Here is a 27,127-nt window from a genome sequence, read left to right as displayed (position 1 = left end):
CCGCCGTCGCTGCCTGGAACAGCCTGCTGCGTCGCCGTCCGCACTTTAGCGAAAGTGCGGACGTCCGCTGTAGATCGGGCCTCTATATATATATATATATATATATATATATATATATATATATATATATGTGTGTGTGTGTGTGTGTGTGTGTGTGTGTGTGTGTGTTTACTATCATATCATTAATCTTACAAGTTTTATAAACCAGAAATTATACTTTTTTTCTGTTTGATGAGCACTTTAGCAATTGAAAATTAATGTGTCGGGTTTTAAGATTATACCTATTGATTCTATCATTTATAAAGTTAACCAGAAAAGAAAAACAAACACAATAATTGTGTTATGCCATTTCTACAGACTACGTTTTCTCTTCTAAACCTCTTTCTTGATCTTCTAAAAGTATTTTGAAACTATTAAGACCCAGATCAGCTCAAGGCCAAAACCATTAATGGCTATTATTTGCCAAGTAGTAGGACCAAAGCCATCTTTAGTGATAGAGAAATTTTATTCACACTGCTAAATGGTTAATACACACTCAACTTTTTTTTTTTGTTTATTTTTCCCACAAAAGTTCCTAGTTTACCCTTGTTCACTTGCACCTTCTCCTGCGCAACCCCCCCCCTTCATCGCCACCTAACTTCCACAGTTCCACAGCCACCATCTCTACAGTGCCCTAGGCAATCACCCTCACCCTCACTCTCTCGATTGTGTGAAATGTTTTAATCATGATAACCTAATCATGTTGCATGAAACAACAACAAAGAGATTTCAATTGGAAACGGTACCATGGCCACTTTGATCACCTAAAGATAACATTCAGAATTCTGGGGCACGACTGCTGTGCTACAACAAAAATTGATGAATTCTTTGTTTCAATTGCTGTTAACTTGTTAAAGGGTTTTATGGGAATATAATTTTTCCAAAAAAGAAGAGAGAATTGGGGTGTGTTTAACAAAAATGGGATGTGTGTATAATTACTCTCAGTGATACAATTGCCATGATGAGAACAGATGACAATTAGGACAAGTTGTAGAAAATAAACTCACTGTATTTGCCATGATGAGAACAGATGACAATTAGAACAAGTTGTAGAAAATAAACTCACTGTATTTGAGTACTCTGTGCTTGCCCTGGCAAGTACGTTAAGCCACCTACAGAATGAAATCAGCATTACACTGAATGAAACGAATATGATTGCTATTGTTTTAAAACGAATGAAAAATAAAGGAAAGATCATTATGACCAGATATGTTCAGCAATCTCTTTATAATGAAGCTTAAACAGCTAGTGGGTTAATTAATATACAATTAGTGGTAAAGAAAGTATGTAGCTTCTCTGTGACTGACAAGCTTACCCTCAGGAAACCATGGTTGAGATACACCACTGAGAAAAGAGGACTGCAACTGAGCATTTGGCAGAGATGCTTGTAAAGAGCTCATGTCCAAAAACTGAAGAAAAAAAATCAAATAAAATAAAAAAAACACACACACAATATAACATTAGAACCCAGAAATCTGAATGTGTTTTGTTGGAAATCCTGAAGCTTCTGCCAGTATTCCTAAATTAGGAAACACCATCACCTCTGAAGCCAATAAATTGCATATGACTAGCCCAGGATTATTAAATGATGAGAGAATATACAACTTATAAATGTAGATCAATCTAAAAATATGAAACAACCAGCAGGAATGGCCTCATTCTTAATGATCAGATTGGACAACCTTAGAAGTGATTGTGGACAGATTTTTAGGGTTAATTTAAATTTATGCTGCTGACCTTTACACCCTAAGAAACCACGTGCACTTAACAAAAAAATTGAAGAATCAGCTAATGGTTGGGTAAGATTGATAAAATTTGAGGAGTGTAAAGGCACATATGATGAAATCAAAAGTGCAGGGCAAATGATTTAGAGTGTAACGGTTAAGGAAATAAAATGAAATTAGCTCTATATTCCAACAACACTAAAAGCACTCTTAATCATCAGATTGGGCAGCCTTAGAAGTGCTACTTGCCAGCTATAACTAGGATTGCAGCAGTATTTCCCAAACTGTGGTTAACTTGATAGATATAACCTATGAAATAAAATGAAATTAGCTCTATATTCCAACAACACTAAAAGCACTCTTAATCATCAGATTGGGCAGCCTTAGAAGTGCTACTTGCCAGCTATAACTAGGATTGCAGCAGTATTTCCCAAACTGTGGTTAACTTGATAGATATAACCTATGAAGCACTCAGTCGGGTATAGGTACAGGACACGGTAAGATTCGATAGGGAGAAATCGCAGAAATAAAAAGTAACAGGAAACAGGTATGGCAATTAAAATAATATATAAATTGAGTTCTCTATAAATCCAAAACATGGTTTTGGTTAAATATTTAAAATACCAAGAAATACCCCAAGCAATATATTGAATTTAATTTACCAAGGGTAAAAAAAAGTGATTGGCAGAATTAGAAAATAAATAAAATAATGTTAAGGTCCCACATCCACATGCCTACCTTTTGTCATTCTTTCATTAGCTTTTTTATATTCTTTCTCACATTTATACTCGCCCATTTATTTCTTCTCCCACATTTGACATATTGGATATAAAACGATTCACCAAGGCAATTAAATGGAAGACAAGAACACAAGCATATCGCATACAAACTAGATTAAAATTTAAATAAATATGCTGAAGATCCCACTAAAAAGAAGTAAGAGAAATATGCCACAAAACTGCAGTAAGAGAGCACATACGAAAAGATGAGAAGAAAAAGAATATTGCTAATTGTGCAAGTGGAACTTTAGGTTTTTAGGTTTGATTGCATTTCTAAAGTAATTTATTGGCCAATTGCACCCCTGACCCAGAACTGTGTTTTTGACCTCCAATCCGAAATGCAACGTTTCAGATCCATTTCGATCAGGCTTCCCTCAGAAATGCATTTTGGACCCGTACTCGAAAAACTCGCCCAAAATGGCATTTCCATGCTTCATCGGGTATAACTCCTATCATCACTCTACCAATTTTTTTTTTTTTTTTTTGAAACAGCTTTTTATTGACTAACAAAAAGCAAAATACAAAGGAGACAAGAAGTCCGCAAAAGAAAGAGACAGATTGAGATCTTTTTTGGATGCTCAACTGACACTATAACATACTATGCAAAAAGTCCTATACTACAGCCTGCCAATCTAGAATAATAGATGAAAGAGAGTAATCTTGAAACTTCCGAGATATAGAGGCCAAAAGAGATGCCCAGAACTGAACTCTCTCCCACAACACTTCCACCTCCGCACCACCATAGTTTTCAAACGTTATTTGATTTCTTTTCATCCAAGTCACCCAAATTACAGCTAACACCCCACATCCCCAAAGAGTTTTATCCTTTTTACCCTTACTGAAAGCATTAGGCTTTTCGCTAAACAAATCAACCCTCAGAAAAGCATTTGACCAATCCATTTCTGCCTCCCTAAACAACTTTCTTTTCATAAAGAATCCACCCCAATGTAAAAAAAACATGACCCACCACTTCATCGCTTAGATTTTTTCTAAATGGCTTTCAACCATTTGATTTATGATAAATAACCTCGGAAAATACCTTTTGAAGGGTACATCCCCCACCCAAAGTTCCCAAAATCTCACTCTTTCGCCATTCCCAAAAACCAGTTTATGACAAACATCAAATTGACCTAATCCCACTGAAATGTCCATCAAATGACTTGAACCTCTTGAAACTGCTTTGCATCTCACCCATTGTCATCGTACCTGTACTCACTCTTGATTACAACATACCACAATGAATCTCTCCCAAAGGAAATCTCCAACACCAATTTCCCAGGAAAGACTTGTTTCTTGCTAATAAATTCCTCTCTCCTTGCTCATCGACATTATCTCCCACCTAACTTTTTCTTCTTCTCTAACTCGATCCCATAAAAAAAATTCTCATTAACTTCTCTATCTTCTATGCAGTTGCTCTCTACTCACTTTTCACACTTCAAAATCTCTAAAAACACACACAAACACCCTAAATCCAAACACCAAAGTCATACAGATGAAAGAAATAACTATAATCAAAACAGAACGTACCATATTGGTCTGCTCCAGATCTGTATCGTAAGGCAGATCAAAAGGGTTATTTGATCTGTAGTCAGAGGCATGCGAATTAATTTCTCCCTGGAATTAGGAGAAAAAGAGATTACTATGTGGATTCCACTGGCCAAATCACACCAACAAAGCTGAAGTAACTGAAGATTACAAACCATATGAGGAAGCACTTGTGGAGTATATGATGGCCCCAAGACATGTGATGGCAGACCAGGATCACGGGGTTCACCTTGGGAGGCAGCTCTCTGAATCCCATCTGTACTAGAGTCCTGCAAAAAGACAAGTACAGACTGATGAAAAGAACATAAACAATTGAAAGAAATATAAGGTCCATGCAGAAACCTCAGAAATTATGACTCCCAAATACTGGTCACCAGCTGACAAAAGCTCGTCTGTTGCTACTGATTCACTACTCTTCTTGGTGCCCTCCAAAGGAAGGTGTCCAACAGAATCTTCAAAAGCATTCCATGACTACTCAGAAACAAAATATCAACCTCATTATATTCTATATTTAGCTATGCCATCATCTTAAGTAAAAAAATAAAAAATAAAACACACCTAAATATTTCATAAAGGTAATATATAAATAATATACACAATGAGGAGTTACACAAGTAGCCAGAATGCCATCATGATCTTTTTGAAGACATTAACCCAAAAAATAAAAACAAAGAATTCAGGCATACATTCTTCATGGTATTCAACCTCGTAAATTAATGAAATCAACTGTGAACCAGTTATCCATCTTGTGAAAACCCCAATAGGATCTAATGAGGGTGTAGTTCTGATCATGACAAGGCTTACCTGAGGACTTGCTGTGGTATTTGGAGCTGTAAATTCGTGCAAATTATCAGTCCATGGATTAGAAATATTCGCAAATGATGGCCACTGCATGCCTGTATTTGATGACGAGAATAGATCAAAATTTCCAATAGAAGCTCCATCATTGGAAGTTATATTTGCAGGTATAATATTATCAGTCCCTGAAATAGAAGCTGAGGGCTGAGGTGTATCAAAAGTTGCCCATCCTTCACTTTTAGGGACAGATTCTTGCACTTGTTTGGAAGTTGACAGGTGCTGAGGAAAATCAGCAAATAAATCCAAAGGTGTTGATGTCTGAGGAGGTTGGTATACATTCGAAGACGTAGCAGAAGACAATACACAAGGTTGAAATGAATCTATGGAAAGAGATGAAGATGCGGCTGGTAACTGAAACAAATCAATAGATGAAGCAGCAGAAGAGATTTCTTCTGGTTGAACCGGGGCTTTGAAGAGATCCAAACTATCGGAAGTTCCAAAAAGAGATGATAAAGAAGTTGGTTTATCCTGGACGGCTCCAGCATATTGTTCGGGTTCAGATACAGCATCTGTTAAACCGCCTGAATTAAATGACTTGAGAGACATGGAATAGCTATCCACTGAGCCAAAACTTCCCGAGGATAAAGTTCTCTGGATAAACAAACTAATGTTAGGTCACTGAAAAAGTTTGGGGATCATCAGCATTATACCATCAACAAACAGAATAGAAAATGATAAACATATAGGATAGGTAATATATGCAAAAGGAAAAGCACAAATGAACATAGCACTGATGGAATGAGGTCTACACTCAGTCGGTATTATCTCACTGGTACCAACAATAAACTAACTGAGTCACAACAAAAAAGTCTACTCAAAGGAAAAATTATCCAAATTATTGATTATACGAACTAATAAGATAACTTGGGAGGTGAAATGGTAAATGTGCGGTACTCAGATTCCTGTGCTATAGCAATAACCATGCACATACCCCTCTTGAAGATTCAATACAACTATATCAAAGCTGAAGCAAGAACAGAGGTCTGCAAAAAGGGATAGTGTTTTGCGGACCTCTACATTTCAGACCACCACGCAAAGCAACTGATCAGATCCGCTAATGTGTAGGTTCCTTTGCAAGGGTCAACCGTGCAAAAGATGATCAGTCACATCAGGAAATGTAGGGTCATCTAAACTGTGTATAGAATAACATATGTCAAACAAAACTAATGATGGTAATGAAATGGCTAAAAAAAATCCCATTTAGCTGATTTTTGGCAGGGTAACCTTGAAGGACAATCTAAAATGTGGGTTGTTCCAATTACTGAACAGCAAGCCCTAAGGAAAAAGTCATTAAAGTTAAACAGAGGACCTCTCTGGATCCTCTTTCTCTTTATATAGATGAATAGATTACATGCATAGATATATAGGCGCTTCCACTAAGAGATCCCAAATTTAAGGGATTGCATGTGAGACCCACTCATTCAAGTTTTACATCACTATACACAGATCATGTCAGTAAAAAAATGAGTCGAGTTGAAAATCATTACGGTACTTAACTAGAATCAACTGCTTAAAGGGTGGTCAAGAAAGATTCTAGAGTTTTCTTTTGGTTTATGAACAAACCAATTTTGTTCAATATGAACCATTCACTGTCGTCACGATTTTCAACTCAGCTCATCTTTTCATATATGATCTACTTATACAGACCTAAAACTTGAACGGTCTGATTAAAGTGGCTCCCACAAGCAATTCTTTAAATTACCAAAAAACAAAAAAAAAAAACAGAGAGATCCCTTGGTGGAGGGTTCTCGTGTATATCTACATACATATTATATGTATGGGTGCGCACATATATAAGGGCCCTTCCACTAGGGCATCCCTTTTATAGGTCATCTAAGGGATCACTTATGGGACCCATTTGTCGATCACATATCCGCAAACTGACCGTTAGCTTTTTAGGTCTCCATGACTAGATCACTTCCGTAAATTTTCACCCAAATTGAAAATCATTAAAATATTCATAATCATGATTCATAATCATGATTCGTCATTATGAACATGAATGGTTCATCTTAGACAGATTTGGTTCGTCCATTGATTATCAATTTGGCTGAAAATTTGTAAGTGGTCAACTTATGAAGACCTAAAAACTCTACGGTCGAGATACCAATATGTGATCGAAAATTGGGTCCCACAAAAGTCCCATAAAATTCCCCAAAAAAAAAAAAAAAGGATCCCTTACAAGTAGTGTCAGATATGTTATTATATATATAGGAAATGACTCTCATCATCAAAGGGCGTATAGAAGAGATGATTTTACTTGAACACCTCTCGCTTGAATGAATACATGCCTACACACGGTGTTTATTGCCATCTTTTGACTTTGCAGACTTTTTCCTTGGGGCTTTCAGTACAATCCAACTTTTAGGCTCACCTTCAAGGGTGATCCATGCAAAATCAGTTAAATAAGGCCTCTCCCTCTCCCTATATACATACATATATATACATATGTTTTAGCACCGTTTCACATTTGCAACTGTAGAGGGCGGTTTGTGGCCCTCCAATTTTCCAGTGAAACCGGGGCCATGAGAGATAGCAAAAAGATGCACCCATCTCTAGGCCAATTCAGTCTTCTTGTGGATGCTATCTATGAGGTAGTTAGAAACGCCCCTTGGGGAATCAGCTAAGAAAATAGACTAGCTGCTATACATATGTATATATGCGCACACATGTACAATCACATATACCATCAAAGCTTATTGAACATAATATAAATTGATACCCAAAAATTCCCAAAACCCACTTCATGGACTCGGGATCAAACTAGGGCCTCCTGCCGAACCATACAATCTTTTGGAGGCAGGAAACTCTAGCAAATAGCTAGGTCGGTACTGTTGGGTTTGAACCCCAGACCACATGGGAAACAAACTATGGAACTGAAAATTACTGCAAACCCCTCATTGATAACATGGGAAAGTCTGTTGCCATATTACATAACTACATCAAATTATGTAACATATACTAGAAGTTATTCTCAATAATCTCCATAGTATCAACATCTCTACTCTTTCCCTCTTTATGTTTATGTATTTTGAGATTATGCAGTAAAGGTACACACATGGGTCATATTTTAAGTATGTTAATAGCAAAGCTTAGTTGAAATTGCATTTGATTTTATTGGCTTTGATGTTTTTGCCACATAGAAAAAAGTTCTCTATTTCATATAAGTTGACAACAGTTTCAGTAGTGGGCATATAGCAGAGGCACAAGAAAAGTTATACTGGGTAATTTTTAAAGTGGCAGACAGATTAGAATTTTGAAAGAATCATTCAGATGTTGCATATCCTTTTTAAATATAAAAGAAAGTCTACAAGAATACAACCTGCGAAAATGGCATGACCCCTGCATCTCTGTTGACATTTGCCTCCAAAACTGTACTTTTTGCTTGGCACCTTACATCACTATTATCCTGCGAAGGCTGGAAAGATGGACTGCTAGATCCAATGTCCTTCTGAAAATTAGGAGACTGTACTCCAGATCTGAATGCATCACCTCCACTTGACACAGAGTAATCTGAAACTCTTGAGCCATCATTTGCAAACCTGTCCTCATACATTTGTTCACTTAAACGATCAGCACTGTAACCAAAACTAGACAACTTTCCTTCATATCGACCTCGATCAGAACCAGGCTTCCTGGTAAGTGCAGCAGCTTGCTTCCCATACCGTCGATCTTCATACTGATAATCATAAGGTGGACTTTGAGAATAAGAATGATATGAACTGGCACGTCTTGTCTCATCTTCACGGATTCTATGGTTCTGTAAAGAATGGTAAACGTTAGGCTCATATTCTACACTGAATGAAACAATTAGGAGCCTCCCATAAAGAAATTTGTGTATATGGTTACGGCCTAATTGTTTTGTTTCTTTTGATGAGTATCTAAACCTTCAAATTCAAAAGACAAGAGTTGTTCTTTAATTTCTTGAATGAAATGAAAAAAGACCAGAAGAGGAAGAGATATCTTAATCTTCCCAAACACAAGTCAAACTTAACAATTAAAGAGTTTTTTTTTTTTTCAATTTTGACCTGTTTTTCCTCGTTCCACAAAAGGATATAAATATTTGTGCAACAAAGCAAACAAACTATCAGTCCAAAAAATTTATTATCTGCAGGAATAATAATATGTTGCTTTATGATCATCTTCTTGCCTGCATATCTCTTGGAGGCTTTTCCAAGGTTCTTCCTCCAGCATATTTTCTATCGACATATACACTTCTTATGAACTCACGGATTTTATCAACCTTACTGCAAGAAGAAAACATGACATAAAAATCTCTGCATTTTGATATGCACATGCTGATCATGAATTCATGATAGCAATAAATCATTTATCTCTCACCTGCTGTCTGGAAATCGCTGCCTTTGAAGGTCCCAATCTTTCAAATATATTTCCCTTGCACGCTGAAAAGAATGATGAATGGCTCATCAGAATTCATATAAGCCTCCTCCAGAAAGAGAGAGAGAGAGAGAGAGAGAGAGAGAGAGAGAGAGTAAGAATTCAGAATGTACCTGATTACCACCATTTTCAAGGGCCTCGACTTCTTGTGATGTAAACTTAGACATAGATACAGACTTCACGCGATGAGTGAATTCACGACTGAATAATAACATATGGATGCTTTTCATTAGGGAGGGTAAATGAAAAATGGACCAAGCATATTTAGCTCAATAGAGTTGGCTAACAAATAAAATTCTCAACCCAGCACCAAACATTTTAAATTTTCGGTGATTAGGAGAGTGACAGGCATGATGGTGACTGAATAAAGAATAGGCAGAACTGTTTTAAATCAAGTATATGACTGACTCTCAAGTAGTCCATATATAATTTCAGGTATAATTAATAAAATGCTTATTAGAAGGAAGAAAACATTAACATCAATGTGCTAAATGTGTAGAAACTCACTTTAGTATGAACTACAAACTAAACGTTGCAAAAATAAATGGGGAGCATGTAACCATCTGGGCATACAACAATCTTATGCACTTTCAAAATCTAGACTTGCTCCTATAGACAGTAAACAAAATGAAGAGTGTTCAATGCGACGTTCAAGCTCGCAAAAGAAGGACACTACTAGCTAGTATGCATTAAAAAAAAAAAGTCTTTAAAAAGGGGGAAACTGAAGAAAACAGGAAACATGCACCCATGCATCCCGGTGCAAAATACAACCGTGTCTTTCTTAACTTACGATATTAAGTGCAAAAAAATCTACTCAGTGGCATGAAGTTGCAATGATTAATGTTTTTACAGTCATTTAAGAATTACTACCTTGTTAAATTAAAGTTGCAATTAATTTATCATTAAAAGAATGTTGGAATTGGGAGCGGATAAGCTGTCCCCTAATTGCCAGAGCCAACTATCCCTTTATTGTTTTGACATCTGTCTTTTTACTAAACAGAATGTTAACATTTTAAAGCTATATAATGATTTCTCATTTTTAATGCCAGAAAAAGTATTGGAATTCCTAAACCACCGCTTCCACTGATCCAGTTCTACCACCACTACCATGAGATGCAACTAGTAGTGAAAAATAATTTGGAGTTGTCCATATCCATTTATTGAGGATATCTTCCTTATGAATACAAAAAAGTATCACATTCCCCAGAAATGTCACACTCCCACAAAAACAGAAGATCTTGTATCCTCTTTAAGTGCTAACAGATGGTTGCAAAGTGAACATTAGATAGCATACTCTAAAATTTAATCCTCCCTTGCAGTGGCGATATCAAAGTAAATAAACGAAGGAGTGACAACAAGTATGGTGATCAGCATATGTTCCAACCAATACACAGGTAATCAGTTAATTCATAATTTACAACCGATCCAACTTTGCAATAATCTCCACAATGTGATTAAAAGTGAAACCTGTCATGCAATTACATAAACCTTACCCAGCTTAAATATCCATATTTAAATGGCCTTACCCAGCTTAAGAGGCAAAGAATAGCAAGAAATTGGATCAAACGGAATTAGAGATAGCTTACTGGATGCCACTGCAAGTCGTGCAAACAAAAGTCCAAAAGTTGATGCACACATACTGAGGACCCTGTAGAAGCACAAACAGAGAATTACAGGTCTTGTCGGCCTCAAAGTTTTCCAAGAAGAATTAAAGAGAGAGCGATGCTAGCGTACCAGGCTGTTACAGTTGATGCATCTTCGATTGGGAGGAAGCTTCATAAGACCTCGTATGATCTTCTCGTTCCGCTCTTCCTCTTTTCGGCTTCCCATTTCTTACTGAAACCCTAGAAGCAGAGCAATTGGAGAGAGTTGGGAATGCGCCCAAGGCTCTACCTCCAGGGCTTCTTTTTTTTTTTTTTTGAATTTGGAGAGACGGGTACGGACTCTGGATACTCAGAATCTCGATTCGATTGGACAACAAAGGGCCCTCTCTGCCTTCCGTTACTATTTGTTTCTTTATCCGTTTTTCTTCTACTGAGTGAGTGAGAGCGACCAAAAGAATTTTTTCTTTAAAAAAAAATCTGTTAAAGTAAAAAGACAATTGGAATTGGTCTACTCATTTCATTTCATAGTCCCTTTATATAGTGATATAATTACAACGGAAATATCGATTACATTAATGATACTAAATGCTGATTGATCCGTAATTGTGCTGATTGATGGTAATCACTGATTCCTTGATTCCCTCTCCGTCAGTTGCTTTGATGAAGGCACACAATATGTTTTTCCTTTAACACTCCCCCTTGTGCCAAGTCAAAGCGAAATGATGCATGAGTTGTTGCCTCACTAAAAACCTTGCCAAGTAACAATAAAAACCCTGTGGGACAAAAATACGCTTTGGTCGAAGGAAAAGAGCACAACGCACCTTTTACATTTGAGGATGACATGTGTGTGTTAGACTCCCCCTGACGTCTACACCTTCCCCTGATACTTACATTAATCAGGGGAGCTTGGAAAGTCTTCGCATTCCTATGTTTTTCACATGTTTCTCAAATATGGCCTTAGGCAATGATTTGGTGAACAAATCTGCCACATTCTCCTCAGATCTTACTTGATTCACTTGAATCTTGAGGAGGGCCTGTTGTTGCTGATTGTAGAAAAACTTTGGTGATATGTGTTTTGTATTATCACCCTTGATATGCCCTAGCTTCATCTGTTTGATGCAAGCTGCATTATCTTTATTAATGCAAGTAGGCTCTTCAGTGGTAGAACTCAAACCACTAGTCCCTCGAATATGTGTGATGATAGCTCTTAACCATACACACTCACGAACCGCCTCATGTAGAGTAATGATCTCTGAGTGGTTCGAGGAGGTAGCCACAAGGGTTTGCTTGGTTGATCTCCAAGATATCGTCGTGTTCCCACTGGTAAATACATAACCAGTTTGGGAACGACGTTTATGTGGGTCAGAGAGATACCCAATATCAGCAAAACCAACCAAAACGTCATTTGGCGTTTCGGTATAGGGAGTGGCGCTTTCGCCATCAACATTTCCTTTAGGGATTGCAGTTCCATCTGCGGTCCCTCTTGTCTCTCTGTAGGGAAAGAACAGTCCCAAGTCAATGGTTCCTTTTAGGTATCGAAGATGTTCTTGATACCATTCCAGTGACGCTGCGTTGGCGCTGAGCTAAATCTAGCTAACAAGTTCACTGAGAATGCAATGTCTGGTCGAGTACATTAGGCTAGGTACAATAATGCGCCTATTGCACTTAGATAGGGAATTTCAGCTCCCAACACCTCTTCGTCATCTTCCTTTGGACGAAATGGATCTTTCCTTGCATCCAAGCTTCGACCGATCATGGGAGTGCTAGCAGGATGCGCTTTGTCCATGTTATATCGCCTGACTTTTGGACATACGCAGACTGGTAGATTAGTATTCCACAAACTCGGTGTTCTAGTTCAAGGCCTAGATAGAATCGAGTTTTCCCAAGATCCTTCATCTCAAATTCGGATTTCAAGTAGCTCGCGGTTTCTCTTATTTCGTCAAGAGTACCTATTATGTTCATATCATCGACATATACAGCTACAGTTGTAAATCCGGAACTTGTTTTCTTTATGAATACGCAGGGGCATACTTCATCGTTCTTATATCCCTTCCCAAGCAAGTAGTCACTTTGACGGGTATACCACATCCACCCGGATTGTTTCAATCCGTAAAGTGAGCGTTTCAACCTAATTGCAAACGCACTCCGTGGTTTCAGAGTCGCTTGACTTGGGTAATGTAAGGCCATCAGGCACTTTCATATATATCTCTAAATTTAGTATCCCCATAGAGATATGCAGTAACCACATCTATGAGCTGCATTTCCAGTCCTTCGGAAACTACTAAGCTAACTAAGTAGCGGAACGTTATAACGTCCATTACGGGAGAGAATGTCTCCTCGTAGTTAATTCCAGGGCGTTGTGAGAAACCTTGCGCCACAAGGCGAGTCTTGTACCTTAGGACTTCATTATTCTCATTACGCTTTCTGACAAAGACCCATTTATGTCCTACATGCTTTACACTTGGTGGGGTTAGCACTACCGGACCAAATACCTGTCTCTTTGTCAGAGAATCTAATTCTGCCTGGATTGCATTTTTCCATTTAGGTCAATCTGCTCTTTGTTGACATTTTGCAACAGAGCGTGGTTCGATATCATTGTGCTCTATGATTCCTTGAGCGACAGTATATATCATCAATGTGTATGGAAGATCTTTCTATCAACTCATACGCACTCTCATAATCCTTTGAGATTTCTTTGTTCTCTGGAATCATTTTAAACATCGGAGCGTCCTCCAGTATTGATTCATGGACATAACTATAATCAGAGGCAATCTCATGAGAGGGATTCTATACATTGATGATTGGTTTGTGCCTTACTCGCCCTCTTCTTCCTTGGGTGAGTGTCAATCGAACCAAGTGGCCTCCCCCTCTTCCTTGGGGAGCCACGGCCTTAACCACACCTCCACTAAGTGTGGTTGCAGTGCCTCTATCTGCGGCACCGTGCCCCTTGTTGGGGACTTCTAACCTTGCAGGCACATTTGCAGCTGGTATATGTGATCTCGTCACTTTTACGATATCAGTAAACGCATCAGGCATCGAATCTGCTACGTTCTGAAGATCGATTATTCTTTTCACTTCACTTTCACTTTGTGAAGTGCGGGGATCAAAATGAGACAGAGTGGGGACAAATCACGACAATTCCTGTCGTTCCTTTGGAAAATCCTTTTTCCTATCTCCCCCTAACGACGGGAAGACTGTCTCATCAAAGTGACAGTCCGCAAATCTAGCGATAAAGAGATCGCCTGTCAAGGGTTCCAAATAGCGGATAGTTGTTGGGGATTCGTATCCAACATAAATACTTAATCGTCTCTGATGACCCATTTTGGTGCACTATGGGGGCGCAATAGGCACATATACTGCTCAACCAAATATGAGTAAGTGTGAAATGTCAGGCTCATATCCAGTTACCAACTCGTACGCAAAAAATGGTTGGCTAGCTGTGGGTCTGAAACGAATAAGTAAAGCTGCGTGCAATATTGCATAACCCCATGCAGATATAGGCAGGTTGGTGCGCATAACCAATGCCCTTGCCACCATCTGTAGCCTTTTGATGGTGGCTTCTACGAGACCATTTTGTGTATGCACATGGGGTACAGGATGCTCTATATCGATCCCAATAGACATGCAATATTCATCAAATGCTTTTGATGTAAACTCTCCAGCGTTATCAAGCCTTATAGACTTGATAGGGTGATCAGGGTGGTGAGCCCTTAAACGTATAGTCTGTGCTAGGAGTTTTGCAGCATTTCTTGTGGACACTAAAGCGACATGTGACCAGTGTGTCGAAGTATCCACCAAAACCATAAAGTACTTAAAATGGTCCGCATTCTGGATGGATAGGTCCACAGATATGTCCTTGTATCTTTTGTAAGAATGGAATGTTTTGTTTTGTATCTTTAGCATAGGAAGGTCTCGATCCTGTTTTTTTTTTTTTGCTAAAGAGCAGGCTTTGCAAAACGAGTGATTTGCCTTTGAAATAGTCAATGAGGCATAATGGGAGGTAGTGCTTCTGGTACTTCAGAAAGCAATGACTGCATTTGAGCAGTACTAGGACCGACACCCTGCAGTGTGACGGATTTTTGTCCCATTTTATTTTTCACTCGAAAGAAGGGATGTCCATATGAGTTCTTTAAAATACGGATCATTATGTCACGACCGGGGTGCCCTAGGCGGTCATGCCAAAGCCTGTATGAGTCAGTGTCCCACATTTCATTGATGGTGACAGCATAGGATTCAATGATCCGAATCGTAGTGAGGTACAGTCCACTAGATTGACTCATAAGTTTCTCTAAAATGCGTTTCCTTCCACATTTATTAGAGGTAATATAAATGTATTCAGTTCCATTCTCACAGTATGTTTTTACATGATAACCGTTGGCACGAATATCTTTGATACTTAACAAGGTTCGATTAGCTCTTGGTGCATACAGAGCGTCTTTAAATATATCTCATATTCTTTAGAGTATTTCTATTTTAGTAGAATGATAATCTTTTCATTCTAATAATTTTTCTCTAGATGTATTGCTTTACATCTTTATAATGCTATTTCGAACCATGTAAATATGTGTAGTAAATAAATTTGAATAAATTCAGTGCTTTAGAATAAAATTCAAAATTTATTAATAAGCCAACGATAATCAAATCAAGGTCTTGTTCTAATTCATCAAACCAGTATTGAAATAAACTTTAAGACCAAGTAGTAGTCTAATTAAAAATGAGGCATTATGCCTTCACAACTGTCTTTTGGAAAATAAAATGAATAAAGCAGATCAGTCAAGATTGAGAGCATCCATTGACTTAGCAAGTTCCTCTTTGCCATTGAAGTCTGCAATTGTAAGGTTGACGTCTAGGTCATGACCTCCTTCTTCCATATAGTGAGCCTCTTGTTCTTTAGACTCTCTATACCTCTTGTAATTGGCTGCTACTCTGTTACTTGCTTGGCAGTTCTTGTACCAATGCCCAATGAATCCACACCTATAGCATGGTTCATTGTCAACTCTTTCCTTTTGCATCTTGTTTCCACGATCCCCATGTCCCTTTCCACGTGGTGCATTGTTGCCACGTGGGTAAGGATCAGTATGTCTAAACCCCTTTGCATTGGAGTTCTTACCACCTTTCATTTTTCCATAATTAGCCTCGGGAATGTTCTTTGTCCCAGTGGGCCTGGCATTGTTGTTCAAGAGAACCTCTTTATGTCTCTCAGCCACTTGCAGTAGGCTGAACAGCTTATTGAAGGTTGTGATTCTTTTGTTGTCATACTCCAGCCTATATTGGTCCGCTAGTATAAGCGCTGAAGTAGGAAAGGTGGAAAGAGTCTTGTAGATCATATCATCTTCTGTGATTTCCCTTCCACAGAAATTGAGACGTGTCTTTAGGCGCAACATGTCCTTGTTGAAGTCATTGACCCTTTTGTAGTCAAGCAAGCGGATTCCATTCCACTGAACAGCCAGTTCTGGGAGCAAAGTGTCATGAATGTTCCCAAAACGTCCCTTAAGGGCATCCCACAATTATTTGGGTGTCTTCAACTGAAGGTACTCCCAGCATAGGCTAGGATCAATATGTCGCCTAAGAAACATTAAGGCATTTGCTTTCACCTTGTTAGATAGTTCATCATCTTTGGGGTCGATAATGGTGGCAGTGTAGTCTTTTGCCACAAAGACAGTTTCCATATCGGAAACCCAACGATGGTACTCAAGTCCTTCTGAGTCCAAGATGTCAAATTCAGGTCGAGTTGGATCAACCATCTACATAAACAAGAGAGAAGAAATAAATTACGCAGTCATAAAGACATCCACGTGAATTATTTTCCAAACGTATGAATTAGATTTCAAGACCAAGATTCGTAATGATCACATTTTTTTTTTTCGATGCTATGTGAAAATACTTTATCATAGTAAGTGTGTATGGATAATGCGCATGAATTTTCATTATCATGGCAAAACGGATTTTATATGTTGCATTCTAAAAATTAATCATAGCATATTTAAACATAGCATATATAAAAATAAACTACATGGCATGCTCAAATTTCACAAATACACAACAAATTATATACTACACATAATAATAGCAAGAATATATCATGCATAAAATAAAATGTAAACAATAGCATAATACAAAACATGCGTAGGCATAATTTATAAAAGCGTAAATAAAATAAAAACATGCTCAAAATTGCATAAATAATAAAGTATAAAGCATGCTTAAAAATAGTAGACATAAATGAAAATCACATGCTTTAGATTCCACGAATATATATCACATATATAACAAGCAATAAAATAGCATGCTCAAAAATAAAAAATTCTAATTATAAATAATTAAATATACCATAGTATGAAAATAAAATAGAACATACTTGGTTCGAGAAAAACAATCCTAACGCACGCGCGTGTTGATGCAGGCGTGCGTAGCGATGTTTTTTTTCGGGTTCTGCTGGGCCTGCTGATTGGGCTGCAGGGCCTGTTTTTTTTCTCGTTTCTGGGCCGCACAGTTTTTTTTTTTTTTTTTCGGCCGGGTCCCTTTTCTTTGGGCCGGGTTTTTTTCTCTTCTTCACGTCTTCTTCCTCCTTCTGCTCTTCTTCCTTCTGGTTTGCAGAACTGCAAAAGAGTAGCTGACGCAGGTCGTGGGCGGCGGCGGGAAGGCGGGGTGTGCAAGGCCGCGGCTAGGCGGGTCGGTAGGCTGCTAGGATCAACGGCAAGGTGCAGCACCGCAGGTATGGGGAGCAGTAGCGACGTAATCGAGGCTGGAGGACGCTGGAATCTGCGGCCGGTGGGCTGCGCAGTTGGGCAGGCTGCATGGATGAGCGAACGCCGGGGCTGCTGGGTTGTGCAGGTCGGGGTATTGCAGGCGGCGATGCAGTGGGCTGCTGGGATCGGCGCAGGCGGGGCTGTGGTCCGGAAGATCGATCTGGTTGTCCTGCAGCGGTGGTGAGATCGGAGCAGCAGGCGACCGACTGGGCAGGCTGGAGGCCGGTCTGTGGCTGCTGGTAGTGGTGTACTGCAGTGGTGATGGCAGAGGGTGGGCCTGCTGCTCGAGGAATTTTTTTTTTTTTTTTTTTTGTTTACAGTGGCGGCAGAAAAGAAGAAAATGTTTTTCTTTTCTTCTTAGGGTTTTGGGGTTTTTTTTTCGACGGAAAGAAACTAGAAAATTAGGATTTTTTCTTTTGGCTATTTGCTCTGAGCGTGCTAATAACGTGTTAAAGTAAAAAGACAATTGGAATTGGTCTACTCATTTCATTTCATAGTCTCTTTATATAGGGATAGAATTACAACGGAAATATCGATTACATTAATGATACTAAATGCTGATTGATCCGTAATTGTGCTGATTGATGGTAATCACTGATTCCTTGATTCCCTCTCCATCAGTTGCTTTGATGAAGGCACACAATATATTTTTCCTTTAACAAAATCGTTTTTTTAGTCTACTTTTTCTTTGATTTTTGGATTTTTTTTTCAGTGTTTGTCTTAAAGACATTTATGCCCTTACTTATTAACAATTTTTTGTTTTTGTTTTTGTCAATGGTGGGTGGATAACAATCGAGCAAATACAAGAGTACCAGAGAGGACACAGGTATATCAGTAGGCCTCATCATTTAGCCCTTCGACCCTAAGCCCACCCTAAACCCGCCCGACCCGGCCCTTACATTAGGGCGGGCCGGCCCTACCCTTTCTCAAATAGGGTAGGGTAAGGGTCATGCAAATAAAGCCCGGCCCTACCCTACGGCTCGCCCCAATTGAGCCCGTAAGGGTTGGGCCCGGCCTGGCCCTAAAAGCCCTACCCGGCCCAACCCTAAAATTTATATATTATTTTTATTATTTTCTATTACATAGGCTTTGTTTTCTTTCCTTGTTACACAACAATTAATATTGATAGATTTAGAGAGATAGTTAATTGAATATAACCATCTTAACTAAATTAATAAATGTTATAAGTGTTTGGCTCCAATTTTGCTGCAGCTGGTCAACAGTCTCTTTTCTGCGCGGGCGTGCCAGCACCGTTCGGGTGCGGTCGTCGGGGGTGTCCCTTGACCTGACTTCTATCAAGCGATTGTAGACGAGGAGAGCACCAACCTCGTCGTGGGATTCTTTCTGCCTCGTGGTGAGGACTTTGCTGAGCTTTCTTCTTGTTAACACAATCGATACTCAATATTGTAGATCGAGCAGAGCGACATCACCGGGAAATGTTGAGATCTTGCTAAAGCGTGACTTTAGATTGGCTGGGTTGCTAGGGCGTTACCCTTGCTTGGCTGGTTCTGTAACCGTTGTGGTCGCGGCACTACCGTCGGCTCCCGAGGAGACTAGGACCGAAGTACGTTGACAGAGGGTTTGGTGGCACTGAAAGTCGGCTTCTGAGAAGACTAGGACTAGGAGTGTGATCACCGGTAAGAGAAAGAAAAGGAGAGGAGTTGCTCTTAGAGAGGTTTGCTCTAGAGAGAACTTAGATCATCTTAGAGATGTTGTTGTGTTGTGAATGTGTGAATTATGTTTCAATGTAACCTCTATTTATAGGCTACTTTGGCATTAAACAAATGAAAGTGGAGCACTAATTGGAGATAAGGGAGGTGGAGGTGTAGGTGGAGCACTAATAGGAATGATGAATTTGGGAGATAAGGGAGGTGGAGATGGAGGTGGAGCACTAATAGGAATGATGAATTTGGGAGATAAGGAAGCACTTTCGGCTCCTTTATTCCTTCATGTATATCTCCATCAGAAATTCAGATTCTGGCCATGATGTCTTCATAAAAAATGTTCCACTATGAATCTAGATCATGCTGACCAAATTTCAGAGCTTTCTTCCATGTGGTTGGGCCGGAAATGCTGCTGGACCTCTTACAGGTCCAGTTTTCCAGTTTTGCTTCTGCAGAGAATTGGACGGATTGTTTGAAGGCCTTCAACTCAAAACTAGCTCTGGGACTCTTCATAAGAAATGATCCTTGGGCTGTCTAGAATGGATCTGCAGAGTTTCAGCTCATTTAGAGTTTATTTGGTCAGGCGGCCGCTCCTTCTGTTTAGCTCGGTTTCTCCTAGCCGAAGTAGGAAAATGTGCTAAAGTTAACTTTTCATGCTTCTATGCTTCCATAGTAGGCTTTATTTAGCCTCTAAATATATATTTCGAGCTTGTCGACAATATATAGCTTGAGCCACTGACATTGGCTCAATTTCTCCAACACATGCCTTGTCAGGCCAAAATGTTCATTTTGGGTCCAAACATTGCCCCCCAGACCTCGAAGTCAAAGGTCTTCGTCTTGACTGAAGAGGTCTTGAATCAGCACTGCTCTTATAATGTTGTTGCTCCAAAGCCACTTGTATTGGCTTGACTGATAATACTTGACTGATTCCATATAGGCCTCTAAATAGGCCATAAAGCTTGAATGCCACAATCTGGATTGCCTTTGTTATGAACTGATGCTTCCTTTGCCAACTTTATTGCCCCCCATGGATCTGGCGAAACTTGGGCAGGTTGTAGGAGATCAGAACTTTAGCGTGCCCCCCATGCGAAGGAGACTGCTTTTGATCGCGAATGAGGATCCTTCTCTTCCTTGGTGGTAGCTTCGCCATGTGTATAGCAACAAGTATCTGCCTTGTTTGCTGGCTCTCTGTTGATTTTCTCAAATGTAGGTGTTGGAGCCGCTTTCCTGGCTAGATCAAGGCCTATAGTACTTGGCGAAATAAGATGCAAAATAGCAAACTGTTTGCTTTCATTTAATCCTTCGCGAGTCTTATGCCAAAGAGGATGATTGGATCATGGCTATCGTCATCATGACGTGTGACCAATTGAAACCACCATATTTTGCTGCAACTTTAGCATCTAAAACCGCATCGGTTTTAATCATGTTTTATTTAAAAAACATCAGGCCACTATGCTGGCCCTGCGGTGGTAGGAAAAGGTGGAATATCTTCACTGTCGCCTTAGATGCGATTCTCAAGATGGAATAATGACTCATTAATTATCAACTAGGGCCACTCACTGGCACAGCTAATAAATTAATCTCCAAACATATTTGAGCTATAAATCAAAGCGTATTGGAGAAGTATCTTCACTGTCGCCTTAGATGCGATTCTCAAGATGGAATAATGACTCATTAATTATCAACTAGGGCCACTCACTGGCCCAGCTAATAAATTAATCTCCAAACATATTTGAGCTATAAATCAAAGCGTATTGGAGAAGTATTCCTTGCGACCTAGAAATGGCATCCAAGAAACCATTCGTTATCGATCAGGCAGATGAAATCACTGAGAAAGCCGCATTCGCCTGGCGAACTAACATGAGTGTTCGATGTAGAAGTCAGAACGGAGAGGAGAGAAGTCGACTGATGGGCTTTGGTGGCGGTGATAGTCAAGCGAGTCTGGGTCCCACACCTCGCGATCGTTTGCCAGATGATGCTATGGCCTATTATGGGCTTCCCATCCGCCGTCCCATAGCGGCTCTTCAGCAGGTGCCTGGTGATTTTAGCAGTTGGGGACCGAGGAGGAAAGTGGGCTACTGGCCTACCGTCGCTCCCGAGGAAAATATTTGGTATCAGGAGAACCGAGAGAGAGATTTGGCCCGATGGGATGCGGTGGGTATCACCCAAACCATCGATCTATGCTTCTGTCTTCCCAATAATACTAGCCCTGCACCGCTAGCTGCCGCTCTTTGCTTCTGGAACACCTCCAGCAATACATTCGATTTCCGGTTTGGGCAGATGAGCATAACTCTGCTGGATGTTCTTACCATCACGGGGTTGCCCATTGACTTTGACCCCTATGTGCATGGTCAGTTTGATGGCACTCAATTTTCTTTGAGAATGGATATGGCTGGTCGAGGGCATCACAGCAGATCCTACCCATCCTGGCGCGAATATTGCTGCACCCGGCGTGACCATACAGGAGGTATCGCATTCATGGAATTCTGGCTTTGCAAATTTATCTTTTGCACTTCTTCCAACAAACCTACTGGACCTTGGAATTCTCTGGCCACTGCTCTCTACAATGGTATTTGCGTTGGCCTTGGGCAACCTGTATTGGGTGCGTTATATCGCTCCCTTTATAGAGCCGTAATGCGCCCATTTGATACCGAAATTAGTGGCCCCTTCTGGATCCTTGCCTTTTGGCTGCAGATTTATTTCCCTCTCTTCCGTCGCGGTGATATTCCAAAGGAACCTCTAGTTGATTCCCTTTTGGGGAACTGGCTTTGCCGCAACGTAAGGTATCGAGCTCCACCCTACTCCGAGTGTTTTATTTACTTGTACTTGCTGGGAGAGATGCCGGACCCAAAAATAGTCCTTTCTAGGCGATTCCCTCCTCCCCTTGATGATGGCTTTCTGCCCAGTGGACGGGATCATAGCGAAAGAGCCTTCCTGGCCTTTCGTCGCGCCATCTCCTGCTTGGATATTCGTCTTGCCACTGAACGCGTAAGTTATGAGCTCTATGCCCCTAACCATTTTGCTCGCCAATTTGGGTTGGCCCAGTTGGTACCCTGGCCTCTGGTTGATTCTGCCAATTACTACACCTCTTGGCGGAGATTAGCCCCACCTGGGTCTGCCCCCTTTCAGAGTCAGTTTACTTTGATAGTGATTCCCCCTTGGGTCAGAGCGCTGTACCCCCTCAACGATGTCGACGATGATTATGCTGATTGGTGGAAAGAAGTGTCTGTGAACTGTTGGGACCTGCCACATGACGAACTCTTCGTCCTGATCTTTCGTGGCATGAGTAGTCCTGGTCCGGAGGACCGCAAGATTCTTGAGCGCTTCTCCAACCCTGCAGCACAACCCCCGCGACTTATTCTACCTTCTCGCTCATTGCGTCCAGGGATACAAATCCACGAGCCTAGGGCAACAGTAAGTTTTTGTCTTTCTTCACCATTCTTTTTCCTTGTGTTGATTTTCCCGCTCTTATTCCTGAGTGTGTTTTGCAGCAAACTACCTGGAGCAGGATAGCCTCTGTTCAGGCTGGGAAACAAAAGGCAATAGCAGAGGAGACTTCTGAGGGAGAGTCTTCGCATGATGAAGATCCCGCTGAGGTAATTTAGTTAAGAATGATCCCAAACTTGTATATTTGGTGCTTCCCCCCTTTTTGAGTTATGACTCTTTTCTCGTACAGGCCACTGCTGTCTTTGTTTGCAAACGCGATCGAGCTCAATTCGTCGAAGAGAGTTTTGAAGATGACGAACCTCTGGGAATGCGATTGGTAAACTCCGACCCCGTCTTATCCTTTTTAAATTTTAGAATCTGGGCAGGATCTTCACTATGTATCTTTTGACAGGTCCGTCAAAGGACCACTAATCCCTCTCGCCTGAGCGAGGCTGGACCCTCAGCCACTGCAGAAAAGCCAACTCTCTCGCTAGTTCAAGCATCAACTAACCCCGTGGCGCCTCTTCCGTCTCCCACATCTACAGAGCATCTGCAAGGTCCTACCATTCTAATAACGATCTCCGATGACGACTCCTCGGAGCATGAAAGTGTGGAAAGCCACTCTGAGGATTCTGCCGCTTATGAGGAACTGATGACGACAGAGATTCTCGCGGCACTAAAGGTCCAAGAGGTGAATGAAGTGAGGCCTCTTCCTCTTGGTGACCACGTACCAGATATTGACCCGACAACTCGAGAGGTAAGCCACTGTTGGCCAATGCTTTCCATTTCCCTTTTGATCCAACCCCACTCTCTGACATTTCTCAATCTAACCAGGATTCTGTTTGTACCGAGGAGGTGGCTACAAACGCTGAGGGTCCTATCGGTCGGACAGTCGCCCAAGAGATGAAAAATGATACTGACGGTGGTGGTGCCCCCCAAGTCTTGCGAATAAATGAGACAACAGTCGAAGCCGAGGGCCCTATGCTTGAATCTGCTCCACTTGCCCATGGTGAACCGCGAGTTGAGTTTCCAGATTCTCCCGCGGCTGAAGGGACAGACCAACCTATTGAAGATGAAGAAACTGAGGAAGCTGTCCACCCTTTTGCATTGGTGGTTCGTGATCCTGTGGCGCCTCCGCCGCCTCCTACCAGATTCGAGAGATTGATGAGGGTGTTAGAGGTAACTCCTCCTTCTGCTGTGGATGAGGCTAAGATGGTGCTTCACGAACATCTGGGTCCTCAGGTATTGGAGACTGACATCCTCTCGCGAGTCTTGGAAGCCCTAAGGTATCTTTGCCAGGAGAAGGCATTGACCCTGCAGCAATTTAGTGCCATTGACGATCTGCTGAATGAACTTGGTGAGGCCCGCCAACGTCAACTGGCCGCGAACGCCCAGGCTCACGACACTCGAGAGGCTTTGAATAGCCTCTCTCGAGAAATGGACATCTCTCGCAGTATTTTAAATAGGCGAACCAACCGCCTGCGGGAACTACAAATCCAAAGGTTTGACTTCAAACTTCGGATCGAGGACCTCCATACCGGTTTAGCCTTTGTTGAAAACGCGATTGCTACAGAAGAAGCCCAACTCGATGAACCTCTGGCTGCTTCTGAAGAAATGGGCCGCAACTTGGCCCATCTCAGAGAACAGGCCACTCAGGCCGAAGCTAGTGCTATTGCGGCGAATCTCCGCGTGGAGGAACTTTGCTTGAAATTGAGCTTTGCGGGCCAATCTCTGTAGGCCCCCTCGAAAACTGTTCGGTCTCCTTACACGTCAATAATCCCTTCTTTTCCGAGATTTAAGGCATTAATCACTCGTTGAAAAACAACGGTCGTGAAAAAATAATCTCGTGAATAGAACAGTTACCTCCTCGAAAACCGCTCCTCACATGCTGCTAGTCCCTTTTTTCCCGAGATTTGGAATCACTAATCTCGATTTACTGACATCTGTTTTGAAATTGAGCTTCATCCAAGGGTGGGGATTTGCCTGAAGTCCCTATAAATAGTTGTATTTCGGGAAGGGAATACTCACAACAATTTTTCTGAAATATTCAAGAAATGGCCTTTCAGTCCTTGCTTCTTTTTCTCCTTCTTCACAAATCTTCCCCTCATGAAATGACCTTTAGCCTCTAAATTTTAGGCTTTATGGCGTAATCTTAAGCCTGGGTTAGGCCTCATGGCGTAATCTTAGGCAACCCCTTGTTTCGTCCTTCTGGAGTTCTGCAACAAAAATGCCAGGCTTCAGATTGGTTTAGAAACACGAGGGGGCTCCAAGTGTGGGATCTCCGGTCATGTAAGATCATTTTTTGAGAAAATCCCATACGCGGAGCGAAACGGGGAGAGGGAGGACGGCCACTCTGAGGTTCATCTTTCCTCCTCTGTTTCCTTTCTTCTGGACCTGGCCCGTGTTGTGCCCTCCAGATGGAAGGGGCATTGGTTCTCACCTCCTTCTCCCCCTTTCTCTTCTTGATAGAATCTTGGAGGGATGAGAAGGGATGGACTCTTTGAAGGAATGGGTTCAAGCTACAGAATGGCTGTTCCTATACTTCACGTCCAGCTAATGGTGGTTACCAAGGCTAGAAGGGGTGCAGAGACTCAAGCTGATATTCGGTTCCTTCACTCTCTGCCCCTCCAGGAGATAATGGCGCTGCTCAACCCGACGTTGGATTCCATAGCTGCTTCCAATTGAGGGGGCTTGGAGGCTCCATTTTCTTTCACTGGAGTCTCCCCTTCTCATGAATAATGGTGTTGGCCAAGCCTATGTTGTATTCCTCTACCGCTTCCATGTAAAAGGGGCGCGGGGGTTCCGTTACTCCTCTTTTTCCTTCCCTGAAGTCTGCCCCTCCTTGGGATAATGGCGCGGCTCAACCCGACGTTGGATTCCATAGCTGTTTCCACTTGAGAAAAGATTCAGAAGATATCGGAAGATTCATGTTTTGTATTCTAGCCACTTTTGGCTTTGTAATGAATGTACTGCTTTTGGCCGCAAAGCCACTTTATGAATATAATAATATTTTCTTATCCTGATATCCAAATATCCGTGAGAAGTCAATAATTGTGTCTCGCAAAGCCCCAAATATAGGCCCCCATAGTTGTATATTGAAAAAAAATATGAACTTTTAAAATATGCTCCGCATCAAAAAGAGCCTCGTGGCGAGGTTTTTGAGGACATATGTATCTTTTGGATCCACTTGCTGGCTCCCAACTCAAAACTCTTAGCGACAATAACTCCTTCTTTTCCGAGATTTAAGGCACTAATCACTTGTTAATGCTCAAAGTCTGGCGGTAGCCAAACCTCGGTTTAACGCGGGTCCAGTGGGCGGACCGCTACTCCGTATGCTCGGTGTTCCTTGCTGGCTGCCAAATGAAAGACAGGGCGTCAGAGGGAGACCGCGTTGGGCGGTCTTCACTTCTCCGATGCCTAAGTCAGTTGATATATAGGCAGCACAATAATGAATGAGTAGTTAATGCGTAATAATGAAGAGAGAAGAGAGGACCTTTTATAGGTGAGGAGAGGTCTGATCTTCTCTTTGTTTTCGATGTGGGACTGATGTGCTTCAGTTCCCAGTTTCAGTAGCTTCTGATGCCGTCTTGGCAGAGTGCGTGGCGGCGCGTCAGCGGTGATCCTGGGGAACTCTTGTGCTCAGGCCGTGGCCCGCCTGGCTGCCTATCCGTGGGTTACTCCTTTGACGGTAGTTGGTATCTCTGGCGGTACGATGAGTGTGGCTGATTATAGCTAATTATGCTTTGCAAACGTACATGTAGGTACAAGTCCCCCAAGTCCCCAGTCAAGGAGGGCAATCTTGGTTGGGGAGTTGATCGGCGGTTTGAAGCGTTTTCTTCCGCTAGACTTTTGCAAAAGCATAATTAGCGTCAGTGCGTTGTCAACCATGGATATTACTGAGCAAATGCTTTATACCCTTTCGGGTGGGCCCCTGCTAGGCCCCCCAGGGAGTCCCCCACTCCCCGGCTAAGATGGACCTCCGGATGGTCGCCGCCTTCACCGAGTTCATGACCGACAGCGAGCGGGAGTTTCTCTATCACCTGTGCGAGCGGTTGGGGTTCGGCGGTCTGGCAGGGATGACGCGGCCAACGGCGATCGAGCGGTCGCCCTTTAGCTCAGCCTTTGGGCACCTGTCGGTTGGGCTGAACGAAATGTTCTTGGCAGCGTCCAAGCAACCCCGAATTGAGGGACAGCTCCGGGAGGAGGTTAAGAGGCTTGAGAGGGAGCTGGTGGATGCCAAGGACAGGCTGGCGGAGGTGGAGCGACGCCTGATGAAGGCGGATTGTGATGCTGCGGACGCTCGAGGCAAGCTAGACGTGGCCGTCCAGCGGGACATAGAAC

The 27,127-nt window shown here is 41.6% G+C and overlaps 1 protein-coding gene across 1 annotated transcript in view; it reads right to left on the bottom strand.

Annotated features, from left to right (window-relative positions):
• The window catches only part of LOC133720499 (probable ADP-ribosylation factor GTPase-activating protein AGD14), a 13,549-nt gene extending 2,211 nt beyond the window's left edge, over positions 1–11,338 (bottom strand). The window contains exons 1-12 of the mRNA XM_062146829.1: positions 11,078–11,338; positions 10,930–10,991; positions 9,457–9,544; positions 9,287–9,348; positions 9,096–9,192; positions 8,268–8,705; positions 4,892–5,536; positions 4,430–4,558; positions 4,243–4,356; positions 4,070–4,156; positions 1,355–1,448; positions 1,106–1,151 (exon numbers count right to left, since the gene is read on the bottom strand). Of these exons, the coding sequence (XP_062002813.1) occupies positions 1,106–1,151; positions 1,355–1,448; positions 4,070–4,156; positions 4,243–4,356; positions 4,430–4,558; positions 4,892–5,536; positions 8,268–8,705; positions 9,096–9,192; positions 9,287–9,348; positions 9,457–9,544; positions 10,930–10,991; positions 11,078–11,173 (1,958 nt within the window). The 5' untranslated portion in view covers positions 11,174–11,338. The remainder of the gene's footprint in view (positions 1–1,105; positions 1,152–1,354; positions 1,449–4,069; positions 4,157–4,242; positions 4,357–4,429; positions 4,559–4,891; positions 5,537–8,267; positions 8,706–9,095; positions 9,193–9,286; positions 9,349–9,456; positions 9,545–10,929; positions 10,992–11,077) is intronic.
• Positions 11,339–27,127: the final 15,789 nt, after the last annotated feature.

The sequence above is a fragment of the Rosa rugosa genome, chromosome 7 (assembly GCF_958449725.1).
Source record: "Rosa rugosa chromosome 7, drRosRugo1.1, whole genome shotgun sequence".
NCBI lineage: Eukaryota > Viridiplantae > Streptophyta > Magnoliopsida > Rosales > Rosaceae > Rosa > Rosa rugosa.
The sequence above is the reverse complement of the archived record's forward strand: the minus strand, read 5'-3'. Positions and strand labels throughout refer to the sequence as shown.